General features: G+C 39.1%; 3 protein-coding genes across 5 annotated transcripts in view; 1 reads left to right on the top strand and 2 right to left on the bottom strand.

The window, feature by feature from the left end:
* Nucleotides 1-10,403, bottom strand: part of kcnh1a (potassium voltage-gated channel, subfamily H (eag-related), member 1a) — a 42,439-nt gene extending 32,036 nt beyond the window's left edge. Inside the window, exons 1-3 of one of the 2 annotated variants that reach the window (XM_069712211.1) lie at nt 9,612-10,403; nt 6,663-6,689; nt 4,412-4,535 (exon numbers count right to left, since the gene is read on the bottom strand). In XM_069712211.1, the coding sequence (XP_069568312.1) occupies nt 4,412-4,535; nt 6,663-6,689; nt 9,612-9,684 (224 nt within the window). In that variant the 5' untranslated portion in view covers nt 9,685-10,403. The remainder of the gene's footprint in view (nt 1-4,411; nt 4,536-6,662; nt 6,690-9,611) is intronic. The other variant, XM_069712212.1, reaches the window with a different exon arrangement.
* Nucleotides 10,404-11,038: 635 nt separating this feature from the next.
* Nucleotides 11,039-14,510, bottom strand: mrpl57 (mitochondrial ribosomal protein L57). Of its 2 annotated transcripts, none has more exons than XM_069712214.1 (2): nt 13,612-13,832; nt 11,039-13,063 (listed from the first exon to the last, which is right to left on the bottom strand). In XM_069712214.1, exon 2 carries the CDS (start codon nt 13,046-13,048, stop codon nt 12,743-12,745), a length of 306 nt encoding a protein of 101 aa, XP_069568315.1. In that variant the 5' UTR covers nt 13,049-13,063; nt 13,612-13,832; the 3' UTR covers nt 11,039-12,742. The 2 variants fall into 2 exon arrangements, with proteins under 2 accessions (XP_069568315.1, XP_069568314.1); XM_069712213.1 differs by lacking the exon at nt 13,612-13,832 and adding an exon at nt 14,389-14,510 and having other exon boundaries at nt 11,041-13,063.
* A 330-nt stretch (nt 14,511-14,840) lies between these two features.
* Nucleotides 14,841-22,326, top strand: LOC138628890 (cytochrome P450 3A56-like). Its single transcript, XM_069712215.1, has 13 exons — nt 14,841-15,059; nt 15,165-15,258; nt 15,499-15,551; nt 16,405-16,504; nt 17,745-17,861; nt 18,676-18,761; nt 18,869-19,011; nt 19,111-19,235; nt 20,054-20,138; nt 20,459-20,619; nt 20,724-20,950; nt 21,559-21,721; nt 21,806-22,326. Exons 1-13 carry the CDS (start codon nt 14,992-14,994, stop codon nt 21,878-21,880), a joined length of 1,497 nt encoding a protein of 498 aa, XP_069568316.1. The 5' UTR covers nt 14,841-14,991; the 3' UTR covers nt 21,881-22,326.
* Nucleotides 22,327-22,475: the final 149 nt, after the last annotated feature.

Genomic DNA, 22,475 nt, shown 5'->3' with positions numbered 1-22,475 from the left:
CAGCCTACTCCAGCATGATCTAAATATAACTCCGTTTGTTATGAAATACAAAAGGAAGGCTAAATTTAATGAGACTACATTCTGATGCTGCAGAGACTTTTCAGACCAGTGCTTGATGAAATATCACTGATTAATGTCCTCTCTTAGCCGAGAGGAGTCTGACTTGCTTCAAAGAACAATATCTCAAATTACTTTCTCGTCATGCATGAAAATTCCCACAGGTTTGCCGCTGTATGTTTATCCAGTGTGGAAAAATATCATATGCATAATTGAAGGTACACAGAAAGAACAGTTAGGATGTAAATAACATCTTTGAATGGCACACATCTATGGCAAACAAATGTATTAAGACTGTGAGGAAGTGAGTATGCATTTTATGTCTGAGTCATCCTCAAAAAGATCAAACATCCACTCTGTGTGAATGTTTTATGGCCTCATTAAGATGTTTTTTGTTAGAACATTTTTTTTAAAAGCAGAAAGACCATGATGGTTGAAGGTATAACTAAATGTCTAAAGAGTAAAGAAATTGGTAGTGACACTTAACGGAAAACTAGAATCAACAAATGCAATTTTTTTTAAATGGCACATTAAAAAAAAAAAAAATTATCTGAAAAGGGATTTCAAAATAGAGAAGGTCAATATGATGCGAGAGAAATGTGCAAGATTAAATAACGAAGAGTGAGGACTAAAAGATGCTGTATTTAAAAGGGTTGATACTGATAGTGAAGCGTATTTTGTTGATGTTTCAGAAGAGCAACATCAAATTTATATCATGTTGGGAAAACATAATGTGACAGTGATGGATATTAATCAGCCAAAACGCTGTAACATGGAATTCTATTTCGGTTATTTTGTCACATTTTATTTAGCCTAATTTAGAGGCAAAACTAAAACACCATTTCAATTTTAGTATTAAAACTGTTTGAAATTATTCTGAGTTTCTGTCTTTCTTTCCATTTAATTTTTATAGTATCACTGTTCGCCCACTGGCAAAGATAGACAGTATAAAAAAGTGGACGTAGCTTACGGGTCTGAAAAATGGGGCCATTGCAGAAGTGCCATGAACTGCAATACCACAGATGGACACTAGGGGATGGCTTCAAATAGGCTCTGGCTCCATAGACTTCTCTCATGAAATACAAAGTCAATAAATATTTTCTACATGTGATTATGGTGTTGTGAGCTAAAGTCCCTTCTTCTTATTAGGGGGCGTGTCTGTTTGATTGACAGGCCTGTGGTGCAGTCAGGTTTCCACTATAGGTGGGGGTGTGTGGCATCATCGGAGATCGAGTCAGATCCAACATTTGCTCCTCCCCAGCTCGTCCAAATAGACTACATAGCAAGATGGTGAGCCTCAAGTTCAGATTTTGGTCGTTGCCATCTTGCTATAGTTCGGAGTGGTTTTGAGCCACGAATGACCATATTTGGACGATCTGGGGAGGAGCAAGCAGTAGATCAGACTCAGTCTGATTGGAAACCCAAGCGCAGTACGCTCAGCCCTCCAATAATGGAAACCTGACTACATCACAGGCCTGTCAATCAAACAGGAAGCCCAGCAAACCATGACCTTTTGAGGCATATTTTCAAATTAATGATACAAGTAATTTCGGATAGACTGCCAGAAAAGTAATATGGAGAGACTTTGGCTAACAACACCGTGATAACTTGTGGAGAAATGTATTGACTTAGTATTTCATGATAGAATTTGAATGGGAGTCTATGGAGCCGGGGGATTTTTGGAGCCAACTTCAAGTGGCACTTTGTGGTACTGCAGTCTAAGGTACTTCCACATCTGCCTCATTTTACAGGCCCGGAAGCTATCCACTTTTATATAGGCTACAGTCTATGGTTGCCGCTTGGCAGAGAGAAAGGGGAGTGTCCACCAATGGTTGACCCATTTGGTCCATAGACTGGAGAAGTGCACCTATGAGATGGCACTCAAGTTTATTTTTGCAGGGCCATTATGCACCAAGTGTTTATTTTTGGCCCAAAACATTGAAGTTGTTCTAAATACAGCAAGTGTTGCTAGAGTTTTGACCGCTTATTGATTCCTTTTCTTCTCCGTGCAGCTTGGCAGGAGGTGAAGTTGTGCCAGGACTCCCTATCTTGCTTCTACAGAAACTTGTTAGTATTTATCATGATGTGTCACTTTACACTAAAAGAGCAGCTAATGATGAAGTAATTATAATGAAAACAGTGTCTCCCAGTCTGTCCTCTAGTCCCTCAATCGTTTTGTGTGCTGTATCATAAAGTGTTAGCAAAGTGCTTTCTGTCGGCTCTCAAATACAGTCGAGAGGTTTTAGGTTTGTTTTCCTTCCACTTACAGACAAGATTTCATTCTGTCTAGCAACCTGTAAATAAACCTAAAACAAATCATCACACTCTCTCTTCAGTATTTGTATTGGCAAGAGTTGTGAAGCTTATGTTTGGGGACCCAAGGGTCTAAATCAGTAATACCCGGAGTGCTGGCTGTGTCAAACACCATCTCCCACAACAGATGAAATCTCCCACAGTTTTCAAATCTGGCAGCACTAACTGTTTCACAGTGATCCTATTATTATGGTGGTTACTGACATGCCTATAACGGGCACAATAAACACAAGCCCACAAAGTGTTCACTCAAATAGGCATCCTATTCATTTGAACAACTTTTTATTCCTCTATGAGTACAGTTTTGGAGAAAGCATCCAGAGGACACCACACTCACAGTGATGTGGAAGCAGTTTCAGCTCTTACAACCTGATTACATCACAGATTTGTTTACTCAGTTATCTGGTTTCTGGCTCTGTAAGAGAAAGACAATGTCTTTAACTATGGGAATATCATATCAAATTCTAACTAAGCAGTATTCTTATTCACTTCAGTACAGCAGAATATATAGTGATTTTTACTTCCTATGCAGAAATGCTCTGCCGGAGGGAATATGGAGTTGTCGATCCAGGTTCCCCTCCCAGATCTAGTATAAGAGCATATCCAAACTTTCATCTTTGAGTTCATGACCCCGAGCTAACGATTGTATTTGGGGTATTGAAATAACGACCTGTACATTAAAAGCTTCCTCATACATATCTCAGCCTTTTAGCCATTGCTATCGGCTTGGCTCAACGGATGGCAGTGTCGTTCAGTTGTTCCAGTCCACCACTACTGGAAGTTTAAATTTGGTATAGACCTTCATGCTCCCCAGAGGATGAATCATGATCACTTTTGTGATCCCATTACTTTTCCTCTTCTGGAACAACCTGAAAAACCCTTTTGTTTTTGAGCAAAATGTCTTCACAACCATCGGATCACCCTGGTAATCCCTTAACTTTTCATCGAGCATGCTAACTAAACTGGTTAACTTCAACTGCTTCCATTAGCATTTAGCTCAAAGCACCACTGTGTCTAAATACAGCTTCACAAAGCCGCTAGCGTCGCTGTAAATTCGTAGTCTTTTTCTTAACCTCAACAGACCCCGTTAGACCAGCCATCGCACCAACTCAGAAGCAAAACTCACAATCTGAACAAACAGTGGCAGCTAAACTGTTTTTGTTGTACTGCTAATGCCTTAAATCCTCCTCTCATCCTGCTAATTAATAATAAAAAAAAAAAAAAAACTATGTCAAGAAATCAAACCTGAAAACACTGCCTATAGGCAGTTGTGACATGTAGGAACTATAATCAGCATAATATATTGTTCTCTTTTCACTTAAAACAAGTCCAAATCTTCATAGAAGGTATAAAACCACATAAGAACATCTCCGTCAAAATGCCTGAATACATTACTCATCTTAAATATGTTTTAAAGTTGACAACAGAAGCATGCTCTGCTTGGTGGTAGGAGGTGCAAATACAGATGTACAGATTCATAGATCAAAAAATAGCTCCTAGTGCAACACAACTACAAAGTAAATTGATTGTATTTTCAGATAAAACAAGGCCAGCTCATTACAAACCTTCTGCCATAGTCACTGTGAGAAATGCCGTATATGATGCAAACATCTAAGCGAGAGCGCCACACAACGTTTTACTCCATTTAAACTGGCTTGATTAAAACAAATCTTGCAGATAAATGCATTCTTTCTATTTTAGTGGTACAACAGCAGCAGTGTGATTATTTTAGCATAGTTTAAAATGGAGCTCATCCAGATTAATAAAACAGCTGCAGTCTTAATAGGTTTTTTTACACTGGCTAATCTTGTTTATCTAAAACTGCAAAATACGTCAAAAACTTTAAAGTGGGCAGACGATAAAATAATTACTAATTATATACAGTTATATCTTCTAAACTACTTTGTAATCTGGTGGAGGTAAACAAAAACAAAAAAAACGTTAGCATTTGATACGTTCTTGAACTTCTATTGATAAATTTCAATTGGTGAAGTTTCCGCCTTTTGCATTTTAACATTGTAACACAGCTCTTCTTGCCTACCTGCAGGTGCTGCTTTTCTGCATCACCTCTGCTCTGTGGTACCCCGACAGCTTGCAGAAACCATCGTTGCTGTAGACGATGGGCCAGTCGACTATCTGAGCGTTTCCCAGGACAAAGTTGGTATCTGTTTCAGAGGAAATAAAAGGACATAAAAGGGGCAAATAATTTGCAGGTGACACTATTTTGTGAAAACAGCATATGTACATATACTTAAACTATAGCTTGGGTTGGGAAAAGGTTGATGCCTATCAGTCAGACGAACTGCTGAAATATTTTCAGAAGAAGTAAGAGTTACTGAAAGAAAGACACAACTGCAAACGATACAGCAAAAGCATCTGTAGAATGTAACTTTTAAGCATCTAACTATGAACAAGTATTTGCATTCAGAGATATAAACGCAAAAACGTCATAAATTATCACCTCTAATTTGACAAGTTTAACTGTTTTGGGCAGGCTATCTAAATATCAGGTAGCAATCTGACTACTTTAGGGATAAAATTATGTAATTTATCCCCTCACATTGCATTATTAAAATGTCCTTTGAAACTAATTTCTCATTTGAAATTTGTGTTTATCTTGTAATGTTACCCCTATCATTAAGAAGATGGAGTATTTCTGCCTTTAAGGGCTAGAACGAGCTCTTCATTAGTGTCCATGATGGTCTACGGCCCATTACACACTCCACACAGGGCAGCCCAAACACACTCTCTAATTACACAAAAAACATCCACATATTTGTTTCCTAGACTTTTTTCTTTTTAGTTGCTTGTTAGTACAAACAGCTTCTGTTGCCTTTCTGTGTTGTTAACATGGAGTTTGTGACAGGCCTATTTAGCTGTTTCACAGGTGTTTGGGAGGGAAACAGTGAGTAGTGTTGTCATTAATTTAAAAGATTATTATGAGAAGGTATTCCTTATTGTCAAATACAGTCTACAAATTCTAACATCTAACTTTTATGGAAAATAGACCACATTAATTCACAAATTTTGCATATTCAAATGTTAGCAAGGCCTCAGAGCAAAATTTATTGGTTCACCAAAATGTTATTAAACCTGAATAATCAGAGTTGCATGTACATTTTAATGACCTATTTTGCTTCCATCCTATTTTTCATACCTGTCGGGGGTTATTTAATTCACATGCTGTTACTCAGTGTCATTACTCAAACTCATGTCATAACGCATTAAAAGATAATATTAATGTTTTTATTTTTAACAGCTGGCTTTTAAACTAAAATTGATAAGTACATGATGGGACTGTGTTGGAAAACTATGAAAAGTTCAAACAAATGTCTACATGCAGAATGTTTGTTTTAAATTCCTGACCAAATCATATTAAAAGTAAGAAAAATAAATGATGGCTGTTGAGAGGATTGTGAATATGAACAAGCCATTACATTTTTTACTTTGATTTGAAGTGTCATACGATCATTTTTACTTTGTGGAAAAAATTAAGGAGTTGCAGCTGTGATTTAACATTTTAAAATTGAAAAAAAAAAAAAAAAAAAAAAAAAAACTGTTCGCCAGCTGGATGGAAATGACAAAAACAGCAGCAAAAGAAAAACTTTGTTTCATAGCACGAATCAAAAACAATACTCCAATCAACAATTCAGTCTACAGTGGGTTTTTTCTAGATTACTTTTTGACATAATATTAAAAATATATTAAAAAGTAAAGCAATCTCAAATCTATCTGTAGCCTATAATTTTGATAAAAGGCAAAAAGGGGTAAATGTATTGGTTACAGAAGAAGCCATGATAACTGAAGATCAAACCTAAAAAAATAAACATAAACAAAACACTCCGCTATACACACAGACTACAACCATCTGATGACACAGCTGTGAAGGAGCAGGAGAAAGAATTGAAAGCACCGCACCATTAGACACAGACAGAAAAGTTAATATGAACACACACACACACACACACACACACACAGAGAAAAACATTTCTTTGATCACATCAAAATAAAACATGAAAACTGAAAGCATGAGAACACCGACAGAATGTGACGCACAAGACGTTCCATGCCAACGTGTTATTTTACAATGATCACACGAATGTTAATCTTGTGAAAAAGGATCGGCATAAAGTCCATCTGTTAATTTAAGCAAATATTTCAGAAACATTATGAAAATCTCAAATGCTTTGTAAATTAACATCATTTGGTATAGAACATTTAGTGGTCCACTACAAAGAGAGAGATACCGTAAAGAAAACATAAGCAGCACGCCAAATTAAACTTCATAGTACCTGTCTGTCTATGCGACAGTGTCCAAACTGAAATTATTGAAAAGAAAAGAGGGTTAAGAAAACACAGTGAGAAACATTCGCTGAATGCCAGACAAAAGGTGTCTCGCATCAACCAAGAGAGACACAGCTCTAATCTGAAGGATTGTTACCGGCTAAAAACATCTGGTTTGCACACAATTGTCTGAAACATATGTTATTTAACTAAATTACAGGAATATGTTTTACCCTCACTTTCTAGTTATGCTAATTAAAAATGTGTCAATAGATTTTTGTCCACAAAGGGGCAGCTAAACTTAGAAACAAGCTTAGAAACACACAGCTCGACATATTTGTTCTGGCGACTAACGAAATGTAGCATATTGTGAGCATACACTTACCTACACATCCGGCGCTCTTAAATAATCCTGGTTTTGGTCATCGAAATGAATAGATGTCCAACATTCACTTTACATTTAGCTTTGTTTTAGTCTCTACCAGCTTCTGAGAGAAATGTTTTGGAGCAGTTATCAGTTTAAGACGAGTCAAGACCAAAACCAGAGCTAAAAAAAGGAGGCATATTGGACAACAGGTGGCCATAACTGCTGGATGTCAAATTCAGCAACTATTTGCGAACAAGTTCACTGAATCAACTTAAAAAGTGACATGTTGACATTGTGTTCACAGCTCGTTTCTGCTCCTCACAAAGGGTTCAAAAAAGCATCAGCAACTGCAGGTTGAAAGTCTTCAAATGAGCTGAAGCTGCAGCAGAGAAGCAGGATTGCAGAGGCTGATGCACAAACATATCCGGCCTCAATCTGATATTCATGCCAGCAGCTGCTTCACCAGCAAGAGCCTCGGTTGCCTCCTCATTCTCTGCAGGTACTTTTGCTTCTGCAATATACAGTAACTAGCTTATTTTTCTGAGATGCATTAAAAAGTTTTGAGGATTCGAGGAGGGTTAATTAAGTGGACCAAAACACCCTCATTTCACACACTGGCCACATTTAATTAGCTCGTTCCAAGTCCCTGGTTTTCTTCGTGTTTACTTCCTGGCATCATTTACTGACACATGGAAGAAAGCCATCAATAATGTTGTTGTCTGCACCTGCCCAAGTGAAAATGTCGGTTATATTATCAGCAGACTTCTGCATGTTATTTCTTATAATTAGAGTCAAATGTAGGTGGCAAACCACTGGGCACGAACATGGAAATCAAAAAGTAAGCACTATAATCTTGAACACTGTCATCCAAGTGTAGCGCAGAGCTGGTTCAACTATGAATGACTGGTACATAAATGGAATATTTCATTGTTTGTGAATGCCCACCCACCATTGTGTCTCGGTGGCATCCCGCAGATTATAGTCTTGGCTCTTTTGTGTCAAGCTTGGGAGAGATTTACTGCTCACTAATCCATGGACCGCCCAAGGTCATGAGAAAACATATGCATGTGCATTTCTTTCTCTTTTCCTGACATGATCTACATCTCAAACATATCCAGATATCCCACCGTAAAGAAAGCCTCACTCTGGAGAGATGAAGTTACCATTTCTGAGCAGGCTGTTCCCTTTTTGTCATAACACACTTTGCTGTAGAAATGTGCAGCGGAGGCAGGCTGACAGTCCAACATGTGCACAGACACATGTTGGTTTGGCAGAGCTGGAGGCACTGATTACAAACTATTGAACTAACTTTCACCAAATCCCATTTAAATAAACAAGTCATTATAGCTAATAAATGCGGCTCATGACAAACACATACACAAACGCTGCAGGTTCTGTTTCTCAGCTCGCTGTCTAGTGTCATAACTCTCCAGTCCGTCCTGTCACTTCCTATCGGATCTAATAACACAGTAAGGCCAAAGCATTACTGACACCAATGTCCAAAAATACAGTAATACTTTGATCAGGGCTTTTTAAATGTGGTTAAATGTCTTCACATCAGAACATCAATGCTGTACTCGAATTGGCTAAATGAAGCTCATTTAACCCAGTAATAGTTTAATTTTGTGAAGAAAAGTTGACATGTAAGAAGATAAAGGAAATGTCCATATTTTAGAGATCACTGCTGGTAATCTTTCTGACTGTAATATCAAACGTGTTTTGATTGAGAGGGCTGGAATGTGTGTCTGGAAACAGGATTAGATTAAAGCTGTGGTACACACATGAAAAGGAATCATTGATTTCAATCGATTTTTATCAAGATACAAGATTGGTCGTGCTCATGCAGTCCGCACTTTCAATCAGACAATGGTGAGACATTTTTAGGGGCTTCCAGGAAAAAAAAAAATAATAATAACAACAACAATACATGGACGTAGAAGTCTTAATTGGAGTTTTGGTTTAGCAAAAAGGTTTTGCTGGTTAATATTAGACACTGAATGTTCTTTAAAGCTTCAGACATTTGCAACAAAAGCGTAATAGTTCATATTTGAAACCAATCTGTAGTTTGAATTACGGTAAATAATAGCAAAAGCATAAGAGTGTGTTTTCTGCACCGTATATCGATCTGAGCTGCACCTTTACGTTCTTTTAGATATCGTTATATTTAAGCTTGAAAACACTGGAAAGTGTAGAAACAATTAGCCCCTATAAACATTTCTGGTCCGTATCATTGGTCTTAATCAATAGCAATCTGCTGTCTTTTCTGATCTCCGTACAGCGAAAGGCATCAAATGGGAACTGGAGGATTAGAAATCCAATCAGGCATTCAATCATTAAATTAATGGGATCGAGCCAACACAAATCGTGAGATCTGTAAACCCAGTGTTTAACACTCCAGTAGTTTTTTTTTTTTTTTTAAATGTATTTGTATTTTATCTTATGCACGGCGGCTCCCTAAAAATGAACTTTTTAACGCACAAAAAGGGTGAAGGTTCACAAATTAGCCTCATTCGTTTTAATTTCCTGAATTAGTTGATTGGCTGTCGGGACAATTTAGGTGCCTTTTCTAGGACCGACTAGATTTCCTTACCGTTCGACCGTCTGACAATATTCTCCAAAAAAGTATTCTGGGGGGCCACAAGTCCCCTCCGACCACCCGCCATCCTGCCGCTTCGCTCAGTCGTCCGCAGGTGAATCTTTACTCCTCCATCTGTCTGTCTTCATGGTGTCCCCGGCTCTGAGATGCTGCGTGGATTTTTTTTTTTGATTTTTTTTTTTTTTTTTTGGACTGTGGCTGGCTGCCTGTCTGGTCGGCTCATCAGCTACCTTCTCAGTCCGGTGCGCTACGTTGGCGCCTCTTTACGCACCTCATCTCATCATCCAGGAGGGGGAAACAACGCCGGGGCTCAGCGCACAGGAGGGGCCGTGCTCGGCTCCTCCGCTCTCATCAAAAACAGGACCTGGAGCGCCATCTGCTGGACAACACTATGCGACAGTTCAGAGTGGTTTCTGCCTTCCAACCAACTCCAGTGGTGGAAGGAAGTGCATGTACTCGAGTCATTGGGGGATTAGGCTACTGAACAGGCCAAACAAGCACAGGCCCAGGGGCTGCAGGGTATAGGAGGCCCCGAAAATAAAGTCAATCAAATGACCACAAAGTGACATTAAAGAGCACAAAAAGATACAAACCAACCACAGAGAGCCAACCACCGACCAAGACACGCAAAATGACCGAAACAAAACAATGACAAAGAAACTAAAAACGACCACAAACGGACAAATAAACAACCACAAAGAGATGAAAGAGAAATGAACACGAAGGGACACAATAATCCCTGCAAAGTCCTAAAACCTAGGAGATAAACGACAAATAAAGACGGACAAAATGACTGCAAAGAGTAACTGCAGACTCGAAACAATTGGAAAAAGACTCTAAACAACAAAGACTAAACAACTATGAAGACCTGCAAATTTGCCAGAAAGAGAACAAAAACTAAAACCCAAGAAACGTCTACGAACAGACAAAATGAGTGCAAAGACACACGAAGATGTTAAACAATCTTAAAGAGATGCAAATAAATGGGAAAAAGAACCGTCTTTGTTGATGCAATATGAACACACATAGACGGAAAACCACTGCAGACGCAGACATATCTATAAAGACAAAAGTCAAACATCACTAAGAGACTTGATTTAAAAACACACGACGACACAAACCACATCTGTTTGGTTTTTTTCTTCTCAAAGACAGGGACGGGTTAATCTGTCGGGAGCTACTGAAAACCACTTCTTTAATGATTATGTACCGTTTCCCTCTTTAAAACAAAAAGACCCGTGCAGCAGAAATCTCCCGTGAATCATCCGACGGCCCTTCAGACTGATCTTGTGACTCTTTTGAGTCTTGTGACTCCTCAGTTTGGGAACCACCAGATGAAACTATACAACTGGAGCTGAAAGAACACGAGATCATCTCAGCGACATCTGCTGTCGTAGTAATAACAACGCGACATATGACATCCAGACAATTTCCCCGCAGGACAAGTCCTTTTGCTTTTTATGACAGTAATAGAAATAATACATAAACAAGTACAGTAATAATAAAGTACATTTTGCTGAAAACATTTCTCGTATTATTAGACGGTGGCCTATGACTTCATTTTTCGTCCTGTTAATAATTAACTGTCCCTGTCATCAAAGCCATCTCTACTATCAAGGTGGTAATATTTAGCCAATCAGAGCGGTGAGCCGAGTTCAACGGCCGCTACCAAATAAAGAAAAATGGCAGGTGGAAAGCTTCCTGCGGTTTTACCCAGGAGGATCCTTGGTTAGCTAGTTTTTCAAAGTAATACTGAACCACGTGGATTTTCTCTTTCCCTGCAGGAGAACTGGCTTTTTCAAAGACAACATTTCCCCACCGGCTCATTAATCTTGTTTCATTATTTTGGACCCTGCGGAGCCCAAAACTCAGACCGAGCTCCAAAAAAAAAAAAACCCGCTGCTGCTCCTGCTGCTGCCAACATTTCCAACAAAATTAAACGATTGAAAACCGGTCGCGGTGCGAACAAAGAAATGTCACAGAAGGTCTCCTCACACCTGCGAGCCCGGAGGACAGCGGGTTGTCTGTCCTCGCAGTTTTGGGTGCACCTGTTGTTGCAGGTATAAATCAGACTGGATGGTTACTATGGAAACCGGCAGGGGTGCTGCGGAGAGCATCGCCGTTTCATGCTTAACCAATGAAAAGGGTTGAAAACAGCCGAGCCGAGCCGAGCCGTGGTATTTCCACGCCGGAGTGGTGCGCGCACTAGTTTTATAAATAATTGTTGGTTGCACTTTGCTTTAACCCCTCGTCTCGCATTTACAGGCGGCGTACAGCATTATCAAAATAAAAGTGCTGATGCGCACAATGATGTACTTTGATAAACACTCCTCGTCGCATGTGTGACTTCACCGTTTCTAAATAGCAAACTGGGCGATGACGTAAAGCGTTATCAAATAAAGACAAATTAGTTTGTGGCTCAATGATTTCTGCCTCAGCGTTTTATGGCGCACAACTTCCTTCGGTCTTTCCTTAAAAGGATATCAGGTCACATGTTGGCCCTTCCTGGAGATATGAATTAGTGCTGTAATCATAAAAGCCCGTGTAATGGCAATAAATGTTATCAGGCACGGCACGGGCGCCCTACGCTACACCACTATGAACTTTGTCAAGTATTACTTTGTGTGGGCTGAATAATTTGGCCCAAACCTCTCCAGACAGTTTCGATAATTCCTCCAACGTTTCCTTCACGGAATAAACCTCAGCAGTTCATATAATTATACAGATTCTTAGAACCAGTGGGGAAAACGGGTTTTACTAACTTGAAAGTGTATTTTGTTAAATGAGCTCTATTAAAAAAAAAAAAAAAAAAAAGACCCACAAATCAGGTGTAGCATGTTGAGCTGATTTTATCTAAAAGAGGCTGCGATGAACGTCCCGTTGCCGAGGGGATTTCTGTGACCGAGAACCACAAACACTTTACAGTTTCACCGCACATCGCGGGCCGAAGGAGTTCGGTTAACAGTCTGTAACGGACGTTTTATGGAGGCTTTCCAGCTGTCGAACGAAGGCCGCTTCACATTAACAATCAAACAGAACTTTTTTTTTGTTTTTCTTTTGCACACTTTAACATGTTGTTCAGTTAAATTATATAGACGGTCTTCGCATGTCATTCCACGTGAACTTCACCACGTCTTGGTGATTCTCAGATGATTCAGGTGATCCGCGATGAGCTTGTGTTCGGGAAAATTAGCGAATTTGGCCTGCTTGATGTTGAGCCAGCTCTGGGCCCTGCGCTCGGTGGCGTGGCCGTGCTCCTCCTCCATCGTCATGTACGGCCGGCTGATCCAGTATTCGTTCTCGGCCTCGCGCTCCAGGTGCTTCACCATGTTGCGTTTCATCTGCCACGTGATCGCCCGCGGACGTCGATACTTCCCGATCCACTGCTTCCCGGGGATCCCTTTCCGCAGCAGGGTGAGGGTGAGGAACATGGCCGCGAATTCTCTCTGGAAAGGTCAAAATAAAAAAATTTAAAAAAAGTTCAAATGAATTCAGGTCGACCGGTGTCACCGGGTACAGTCAGGTGGTCATGGTGAAGCGCACGCGGTGGACGACAAACCAAAACAACTCCGAACTTTTGAGGAGAACAAACACGACAAGTCGTTTTCGTGCTTAAAACTGCAGAAAGCACAAAAGTCGTGAGTAGAAAATGTTCATTATCCCGTCAGCTCCCGAGTCCGTTCATGCCTGGTCAGAGCCATTTTACGGCGGCGGCGGATGGTTTCCCACTGACACCGCGATAGTAAACACCCGTTTGCAGAGATACCCCTCGCAAGGTAACCAACGTTTACCGTGCACTAATTAAAGTGTGGTCAAAGTGGCAATGACATTTACACAACTTATGTGGGCATAAGTCTTTAAACTACAGCCGAAGAGTAATTTGACCTTTCGGTCCCGTTAATCTGTGCGTCATAAAATGCAGGTACTCCTTCAAGCTCCCGTTGTGGAAACTATGTTGGCAAAAAAAAAAAGTCACATTAGGTCAAACACAAACCTAAAGGATTGAAATGGACTCTTCTCGGGGCGCATGTCGGACGACTCTGTTGTGAGGTTGCAAATTACATCCCTGTCATTCATTAGTTTGCCATCCTTGAACCCGGAGCATTTACACCGATGAGTCATGGATTAATAACAGATGATATCACATCCACGACTTTAATCTCCGCTGGGTTTTCTGGGTAATTGAGGGGGGGGGGAAAAAGGCCAGAAGTTTATCAGTCATGTGGTGAAAAATGCTGCTGCAGCTACTTAACCGACTGCTTTATTTTTTTTTAATGGTTAGTACATTAAGTTGTGATGAAATATGACCATTTTTACTCAAATAATTGAGTGTTTCCATTATTTTTTTTTTTTTTTTTTTGCAGTTTTATATTACATCACAGAAAAAAAAAATTCACTTTTTTTTTACAACATTTGTCTGGCAGCTTTAGTTTGGAGTAACTTTTTAAGATTATAATTTGTTTTATAACTTTCATTACCAGCGAATCTCCAAATTTATTTATTTTATTTTTATTTTTTAATTGGATTTTTGCAAATAAAAGTGTATGATTAGATGTTCCTATATAGGATTGATGGAGTCCTCTGAAGCTGAATTAAACGATTTAAAACTATGACACCGGAAGGACAAAACAAACTGTGCGTGCAGAAGGCTAATTTACGGGCTAGCCTGAAGCTAGTTTTAACCGCAGCGTGACCGAGGGCGGCTTAACGAGGCTCATTTGATACCCGCGGCAGAAATAATAAAAAATCACATCAATGCTTTTGAACTCACCTTCTAAATGCAGTAAACTTTCCGACGGCGCGATGAAAACACGCTCCGAAAAGTCGTTTAAATAGACAAGAACGGCGGAAACGTGAGAGACCGTTTTAGCGAGCAACAGCGGTCCCGTCGGTTTTTAGTTCCGGGTTATAATCTACGGAGCGGGAGAAGGCTCGTACGCGCTTAAAACTATTCGCGTAAAAAATAAATAAATAAATAAAAAAAAATAAAAACTGCGCGTAGGATACAAAATGTAACATCAAGAAGCACACTCATATGCACTTGTTTGTTGTTTATTGCAAGGTGAAAAATTTGCTCATATTATGTTGTTTTTTTGTTGTTGTTGTTGTTTTTTCCCCCAAGAGGATCTCCTTGGTGAGAAAAGACAGATTAGAGACGATGGATAAAGTGTGGTCTCTTTAAAGACATCAAAAACACGTAGCAAAAGTTTAAAAAATAAATAAATAAATAAAAAGTAGACGTAATCACCAGCGGTCTCTGATCCTCTGTGTATTACATAAACAACTCCTCCTACTAAGGCTTTAAGACCGCTTGTTCTCCAGCGCACTTCCTCGTTTCTCATGTTGTCTGGTTCTGTGTCGAAGAGAAGTCAAAATGTTCTTCGTCATGTTTTCTGCAACCACCTGGGCTCTGCTGGCTCTCTGTTTCACTCTGTTATTGCTGTGAGTATTCAGCACCTTGTTTCTCCTACAATAACTGTTTATTGCTATGTTGTAGTAATATTGATTTATTTTTTTTTTTTTAACTCTTACGTTTTGCTATCACAGGTATGGAATTTGGCCATACAAGCATTTTAAAAAGCTGGGGATACCTGGACCAAGGCCTCTGCCTTTTATTGGTACTATGCTGGGCGCGAGAAAGGTATTGACAAACAAACAAACAAACAAAGTTTAGAGACTACTATTTGAAGAATTGGTTGGTCTGATTATTGAGAATTATACATGATGGTGTTCATAAAGTTCTTATTATGTGTATATTCAAAGATAGTGCAAGTCTTTTTTCTTTTTTAACCTAAATCATAGTTGATAAGTCTCAGTAACCTGCTATCTATACAGTCTGAGAGTGCCTGTTCGTATCTTATTTTTCTGTCATTTCTTGTAGGGAATACTTGCTTTTGACCGTGAGTGCCAGGCCAAGTTTGGGGATATGTGGGGGTGAGTTGTTGCTTGAAAAACTAGCCCGCAGAAAACCTTTAACATATCAGTACTTCATGTCCATGCACGGTGAAATGGACATAAATATGATCAGCAAAATCCAAGTAGTGTATTAAAGATAGAAGCATTTTGCAGATTACTGATGCATCAGTGTGCAAACAGTATTTACTCTTGTAGCTCATTGTGGCAAAGACAGTTTACATTTTTATTGTATATGTCCCTAGGGTTAAAAAGATGAATCTGAGCAGGTGATTATTGGAACAGGAAAGGAGAATAAATACAATTTATCAGTGCAAATCTCTATTGTTATCACAATTGTTACTTTATTTCTATAAAATACAGGATAATTGTTCCTCTTTTTGGGACTTGAAATCTGATCTGAGACATTAAAAGGGCAAATATCTCTTATGATGGAAAGATTACAAGTCTAATATGGCACTTTTAACAAAATTAACAGGGATCTCAAGTCAAAATAATACGTAATTTAAATGTTAACATTGTATCATATTTTAAATAAAATATTATCTTGACATGCAGGATACAAAGATGAAGAAATTACCTTTGAAAACGTGACTTTATGTATTTTTACTGCCTGTAAACCATTTATTAGAGCAAGCATCAATATGTAACAACACAAATTATTAGCAGTGTTTATTGTTAAAATATATGCTGATAAAAAAATAATAATAATAATTTTTTTAAAAAAACAATAGAAATTTCACCCCTTGTATGAATTGGCTAAAATTTAAATCAGCAAATTTTTAAGTCTGACTTCACGTTGACATGGATGCTTTAAAAAATATTGGACAATTGCTCAGACTTATTGCTGTGATGTTGTTGTTTTTTTATGGAGGTTGTTTGATGCACGCCTGCCAGTGTTATTTGTGTCAGATCCTGAAGTTATTAAAGCTGTGATGGTGAAGGAGTGCTACTCAGCATTTACCAACCGCAGGGTAAGAGACTCATCTTTTTGCACGTCATTTTACACCATCAGAGTATGAAAATTCATCACATTATGTTCAATGATACGGTAAGATTTGCAATCGGGTTTCTCCTAAGTTTCATCATTCGTTAAATTACACAACCCTGGGAAGTCTTGTGCAACACTTCACACTGAAGGCAGAACAATTGTCTGCAATGACGAAATATTAGTTTTATTGGAAAGATACAACTACTTACCGTATAGTACCATATGTTCTTGGGCTTGAAATCCACAGGAACCTACCAAAGTCACATCTCAAACTTTTACTTGCTTAAATACATGTGAAGAAAAGTTCAAGTCGGGTAGTTTGGATTTGTAGCCGTGTCCTGTTTGACTCGCACATTTAAGGTCATGAATCACACCGGGTCACACACAACCGGAGAAAAAAAAAAAAAAAAAGTTTCTTCACTGCAAGCAAAACACAAACCGGAGAAGTAAGGCGTGTGTTTTTGTTTTAGTGGAAATATAAATCCACTGTGACTCTGCTGAAACAGACACGTCCTGTCTTGTGTTGTGTATTTATGAAATGCTTCTCTTCAGACTCATGTTGTGCCCGTACAGCTCAAGGTAAACAATGAGTGACAATTAATTTGATTGGCCCTCATTTGAAGGCAGGAATAGTTTGAATTTGTTTTCTTCTTGCTGGAGAGTGAGTTAGATTAGAAGATTCACAACACAAACTCCCGTTATGTTACTGCCAACAGCTGGCAAACTGACCTCAATAGAAAAAACAGAAACAGGGAAACTCTCTCAAAGTCTAATCATCAAACATCAAACATGGTTGGCGGAAGGCAACAGGTTATGAATGCATTTTTACGTGAGCCTCTCCAAACTGTTTGTGTAGTATTTTTGTGTACTGATGTGGATATTTATTGGTTTTGCATCGATATTTATTAGATTTACTCTATAATTTTTAAAAAAAAAAAAAAAATTTGTCACGTCTTGAGTCACTTTGTTGGAAATTTGTATATATGAACATATTATTCCTTGGATTAGTGTGTAATAATCCACCTGTAGTAAAAATCAGTATGCATTTGTACAGTTTGATGAGACCCCTGTGAGCAAGGAAATGTAACAAGAAGTGTTAGTGGTGTAAGAAGTTACATTATTGGCCTCGGGCTTCATTAGTTGTGTCATCTGAGACTGAGAAATGTCGGAGGAATTTTAACTGTATAATGTCTGTGTTATAATGTTTTTTCCTCTGTTCACAGGAAGCGGTTGTAATGACAGGTCCTTTGGATGATGCAATCACAGCAGTTAAAGATGAAAAGTGGAAACGAATTAGGAGCACATTATCTCCGTGCTTCACCAGTGGGAGACTGAAAAAGGTAGGTGTTATATCGGAGTTCAATGACCACTTCTGCAATTTGTCAGGGCAAAAAGTAACTACACCATTGGCATCAGAGTGTTGCCCCCTTTAAACATAAAAAACTTGTAGGAGTTTTCCAAAGTTGTCTGGCATCGACTTGCTGGAATTTTCTTCCCATGCAAAATTCCTCCAGTAGCAAGATGTTTGAGGGTTTTTGTGCGAGTACTACCTGTTTCGAATCCCCTCACATTTCATCGGTACTTAAATCTGGGCTTTGACTCGGCTGCTCCGTAACCATTTCTTCTTTATGAGACATTCCTTGGTGGATTTGCTCAAGTGTTTAGGCTCGTTATTCTACTGAAGTGAAAGGTCCACTTCCGGTTAAACTTTAACTTTCTGACTGATGGCCTCACATCATCTTTAAGCACTCTGGTGCACACAATGTGTACCTTTCTCCTTTTAAATAGGCTGAATCACTGAGTACAAGACTGACGAAAGCTTGTGATGCTAACTGAAGACAATAGTCTGCTTGAAATATGAAAACAACCCACTTATTTATCGCTACTTCCAAGAGGTAGCGGTCCTGCGCATTTCAGAAGATCTTTGTAGGATAGGCAAGAAATCCGCTATTTTTACAGCGGCTTTGTTTTATTCTGAGGCAAACCAAAGACATGCCGACACTTGAAAACAATTTTCAGGAAAAATGGAGGGTTGTTTCATTGAGCTTCGAGTGTGCCAACGAGAATAGCCACGTCCGAACATGTTTTTGCTGACTATACCTATTGACCATTTTACCATAAATGTCTCTTTTTTTTTCTCCCAACTTTTTCAAGGTTTTTCCTATGGTGGCTCGCTACGCAGACAGACTTGTTGAAAAACTTGGACAAAATAATTTGGATGAACCCATCAATGTTAAAAAGTATGTGGTTAATCTGCTATATTCTAGCTTTGCATTGTTTGTTGTAAAATAAATCAATTTGGTAGCACTTATAACCTAACCCACCTTTCTTTTTCCTCTTCTCACAGATTTGTGGCACCTTACAGCTTGGACGTCACAACCAGTGCATCTTTCAGTGTTGACACAGACTCCATAAACAATCCAGAGGACCCCGTTAATGTTCACATGCAGAAGATTCTTAACTTCAGATTATGGCCTTTTATTTTAACAAGTACATTTTCCTTTTGACTAATTCAGGCACACGATCATTTGACCACACAGTATCAGCAGCATGCACATTTCATGTTGACACCTCTTTGTCTCCTTTTAGTGATATTTCCCTTTGCTGGTTTTCTGATCAAACTCCTCAATATTGAAGTGATGCCCAGACCCAGCGTGGATTTTTTCTACAACATCATCAAGAGATTTAAAGACCAGCATATTGAAGACGAATCTGTAAGTGTTTAATCTGCACCAAGTGAGAAATAAAGTTGCAGCAAATTAAAGGAAGAGCTCAACATATTTGGAATTGTACCTTTTTCTCTTACTTGGTGAAACATTTGGTGAGAAGATCCATATATCACTGATGTTTCTTAGGCCTATTTTTAATGCTTTGGCCAGTAGTTGATTAGTTTAGCTTAGCTTAGCATTAAAACAGGAAAGGAGCTAGACTGGCTCTATCCACAAATTAAAGTCCTAACTTGTTTGTTCAATTCAAACAAAACATGTAGAGTAAAAATGAGAGATTGCGTTTTTTTCTTTGTCAGGTCACAGAAATATGTTGCAGAATTTGGTATAACATAGACTGAACCTCGAATGAAACCATTTGTAATTTTTACACTTTATACACTCTAAACAGACAGATATACAGTGATAATCAGTAGAGTTGCTGGTAGGTGGATTTTCTGGGGGGCGGAGCCAGGCTAGCTGTTTCCCTCTACTTCCAGTCTTTACACTAAACTCAAATAAGATAAGCTGATCTAACCGCTTGCTCCTACTTTTATATTTGGCGGAAAGCTACACGAGAGTGGTGCCAATCTTTTCTTCTGAACCCCTCTCAAGAAAAGGAATAGGTGTATTACCCAAAATGTCTGACTAGTCTTTTAACTGACCCTCACATACAATGGGCTTGAAAAGGGGCATATTACAAATATTACAAATTACAGACTTGCCAACATGCTTCTGTTCCCTCTTTTTCAAGTAATACAATTTTAAAGGAATGGGCAGTTTTCTGCCGTTTCTCCTAAAGCTGAATGATCTCTGTGCCGATCTAGAGTCGAGCAGATTTCCTGCAGGTGATGATTCAGAACGAGATACCAGAAACGGAGACAAAGAACCCAGAGGAACAGCCAAGTAAAGGTATGTTTTCACCACAGTAGTGATGAGTGAAAGTTGAGGCAACACAAACAATCAAAGGCTCTGCGTCTAAAAGTCATCATCACTCCGTTTTCAGTTTACATTCAAAGTGTTTTTCACTTCAGTCAAGTCATTCATGATACATTTATGAAGTGATACTTCTTTGTTGGACAATAACTCAACTGGTCGTTAGTTTCAACCCCACTGGTCATTCTGAGATGAGCTGAAATCAATAGCCACTAATTACACCAGCAGTACTTTGAATACTGAACACCAACTAGATCTTTTAAATGGGTGATGTTTGGCTTTATTTTGTTTTGTAGGTTTGACTGAACACGAGATCCTTTCTCAGGCCATCATCTTCATCTTTGGTGGCTATGAGACCACCTCAACCACACTTTCCTACATCCTGCACAATCTGGCCACAAACCCGGACACGATGCAGACCTTGCACGAAGAGATCGATGCCAGGCTGCAGAAAGATGTACAGTAATTCTGCACTTGACTTGTTACCATTTATGATCCATTTTCTGGCACCAATCTTATCGTTTTATTTTGTGTTTACCTTTGACTGAATTTTCCCTCCAGGACCCCATTTCGTACGACGATTTGAACGATCTACAGTACCTGGACCAGGTTATTTGTGAGTCAATGCGTTTCATCCCCACTGCGCCTCGACTTGAAAGGACATGCAAAAAAACAATTCAGGTTCACGGCCTCACCATCGTTGAGGGAACCTTGGTCTCAATTCCTGTGCACTTGTTACACATGGACCCACGCTTTTGGAGCTCACCTGAGTTTTTCAGACCAGAGAGGTAAATACACGCAATTCTAACCTGTCATTCTTTACATTAACGCCAATCCAGTATCACACCAAAGCATGTAATATACCCGTCAGTCCATTACGGGATACCGTGTCAGTGGCACGTTTTGACTCACCTAGGCGTGAAAGGTGCACTCCTGCTATTTACGCACCAAAAACCACCTGGTTAGGGTTAGAAAAAGATCTATGTTTGAGTTCAAATAAATAATTTTTCATTAGCAATGTCACGCAAGACACTTGACGTACGTTAGATAATGAACATAAGCTCGCATTAGAAAAGAGGTCATGAACTTAAAGATACATCTATCACATGAAAGGCTTCTGATTATTCCGTCCTACCACCCCTGACCTAATCCTCACATGGACTGTCAGTATTTGTTCTTGGTCACATAACCTCTGTTACGTGATCTCATTCTTTACCCTGCTCATGCATGTGTGTATTTTTCATACCTTGGCAAGACAAAAGGACACACTGACACGAAGTACTCTGGTGGACTGATGGGTGTATTACCTGGCTGTTCATGCACCTATGAGAGAGAACCTTCTCTTCCTCCACAATTAACTCAATTTGGCAAATTGCTACTTGGTCTTAATGTGCAGGTTCAGTAAAGACAGCGGGGAAGAGATAAACCCGTACGCCTACATGCCATTTGGCACCGGCCCTCGTAACTGCGTTGGAATGCGCTACGCTGTCCTCGTCATGAAGGTGGTTCTGGTCCGTCTCCTGCAGAATTACACTTTGGAAACTTGCAAAGAGACAATGGTAAGAGTTTCACTTCACTGCGTGCAGACTGTCACACCGCTCTCCTGTCGTTACCCTGATTTTACACAAATTTATTTTCCTCAGATTCCGCTGCAGTTTGACTGGAAGTTTCAGCCGCTTAAGCCTATAACACTCAAGTTTGTTCCCAGACGACCGTAATTGAAGAAGGAAGAATGTGTTGCTTCTGCATTCCTATCGTTCGGAGTATTTTGTAGTCGTCCTTATAACGTGTGGAAGCTGCTGGCAGGATATTTCGCGCTTTAAAATTTTTCACTAATGAAACTAAAAACTCAATAACTCAATACACCTTGATTCACCTGTTGATGAATTTAATGTATTCTACTTACATTTGGTCTGAATGTGTAATTTGAGTGTCTTATGGTTTAAAAATCAGTTATCTTTTAATGGTGGTTTTGTGACTGCCAAAAAAATACAAACATCCATATTTTCTTTGTCATTTTAAAATTAGAGTTGCCTTTTCTTTTTTTTAAGTGTCTTATTTTTTCTAACGTGTAATCTTTTGGTATTTTGGTGCCAAAGTCTATCTACTTACATATTTAACCATCTGAGCTTCATGATCTAATAAATACAATCACAACTTGCAAGTCTTGTCATGATCTCGCGTCAGATGATGTCATGTCAAGTCAGTTCTTTTAAGCCAAATAAGTGACTGAATGACTCATATGTCTTAACCCCAACAAATTTCTCATGCAGTTATAAAAAAGGAGGTTTCATTAGTCATTTTCTAGAAGTA

Source organism: Brachyistius frenatus, unplaced genomic scaffold (genome assembly GCF_029030835.1).
Source record: "Brachyistius frenatus isolate BFR_SWC_R1_liver_20210118 unplaced genomic scaffold, ASM2903083v1 Contig_108, whole genome shotgun sequence".
NCBI classification, from domain to species: domain Eukaryota; kingdom Metazoa; phylum Chordata; class Actinopteri; family Embiotocidae; genus Brachyistius; species Brachyistius frenatus.
The sequence above is the reverse complement of the archived record's forward strand: the minus strand, read 5'-3'. Positions and strand labels throughout refer to the sequence as shown.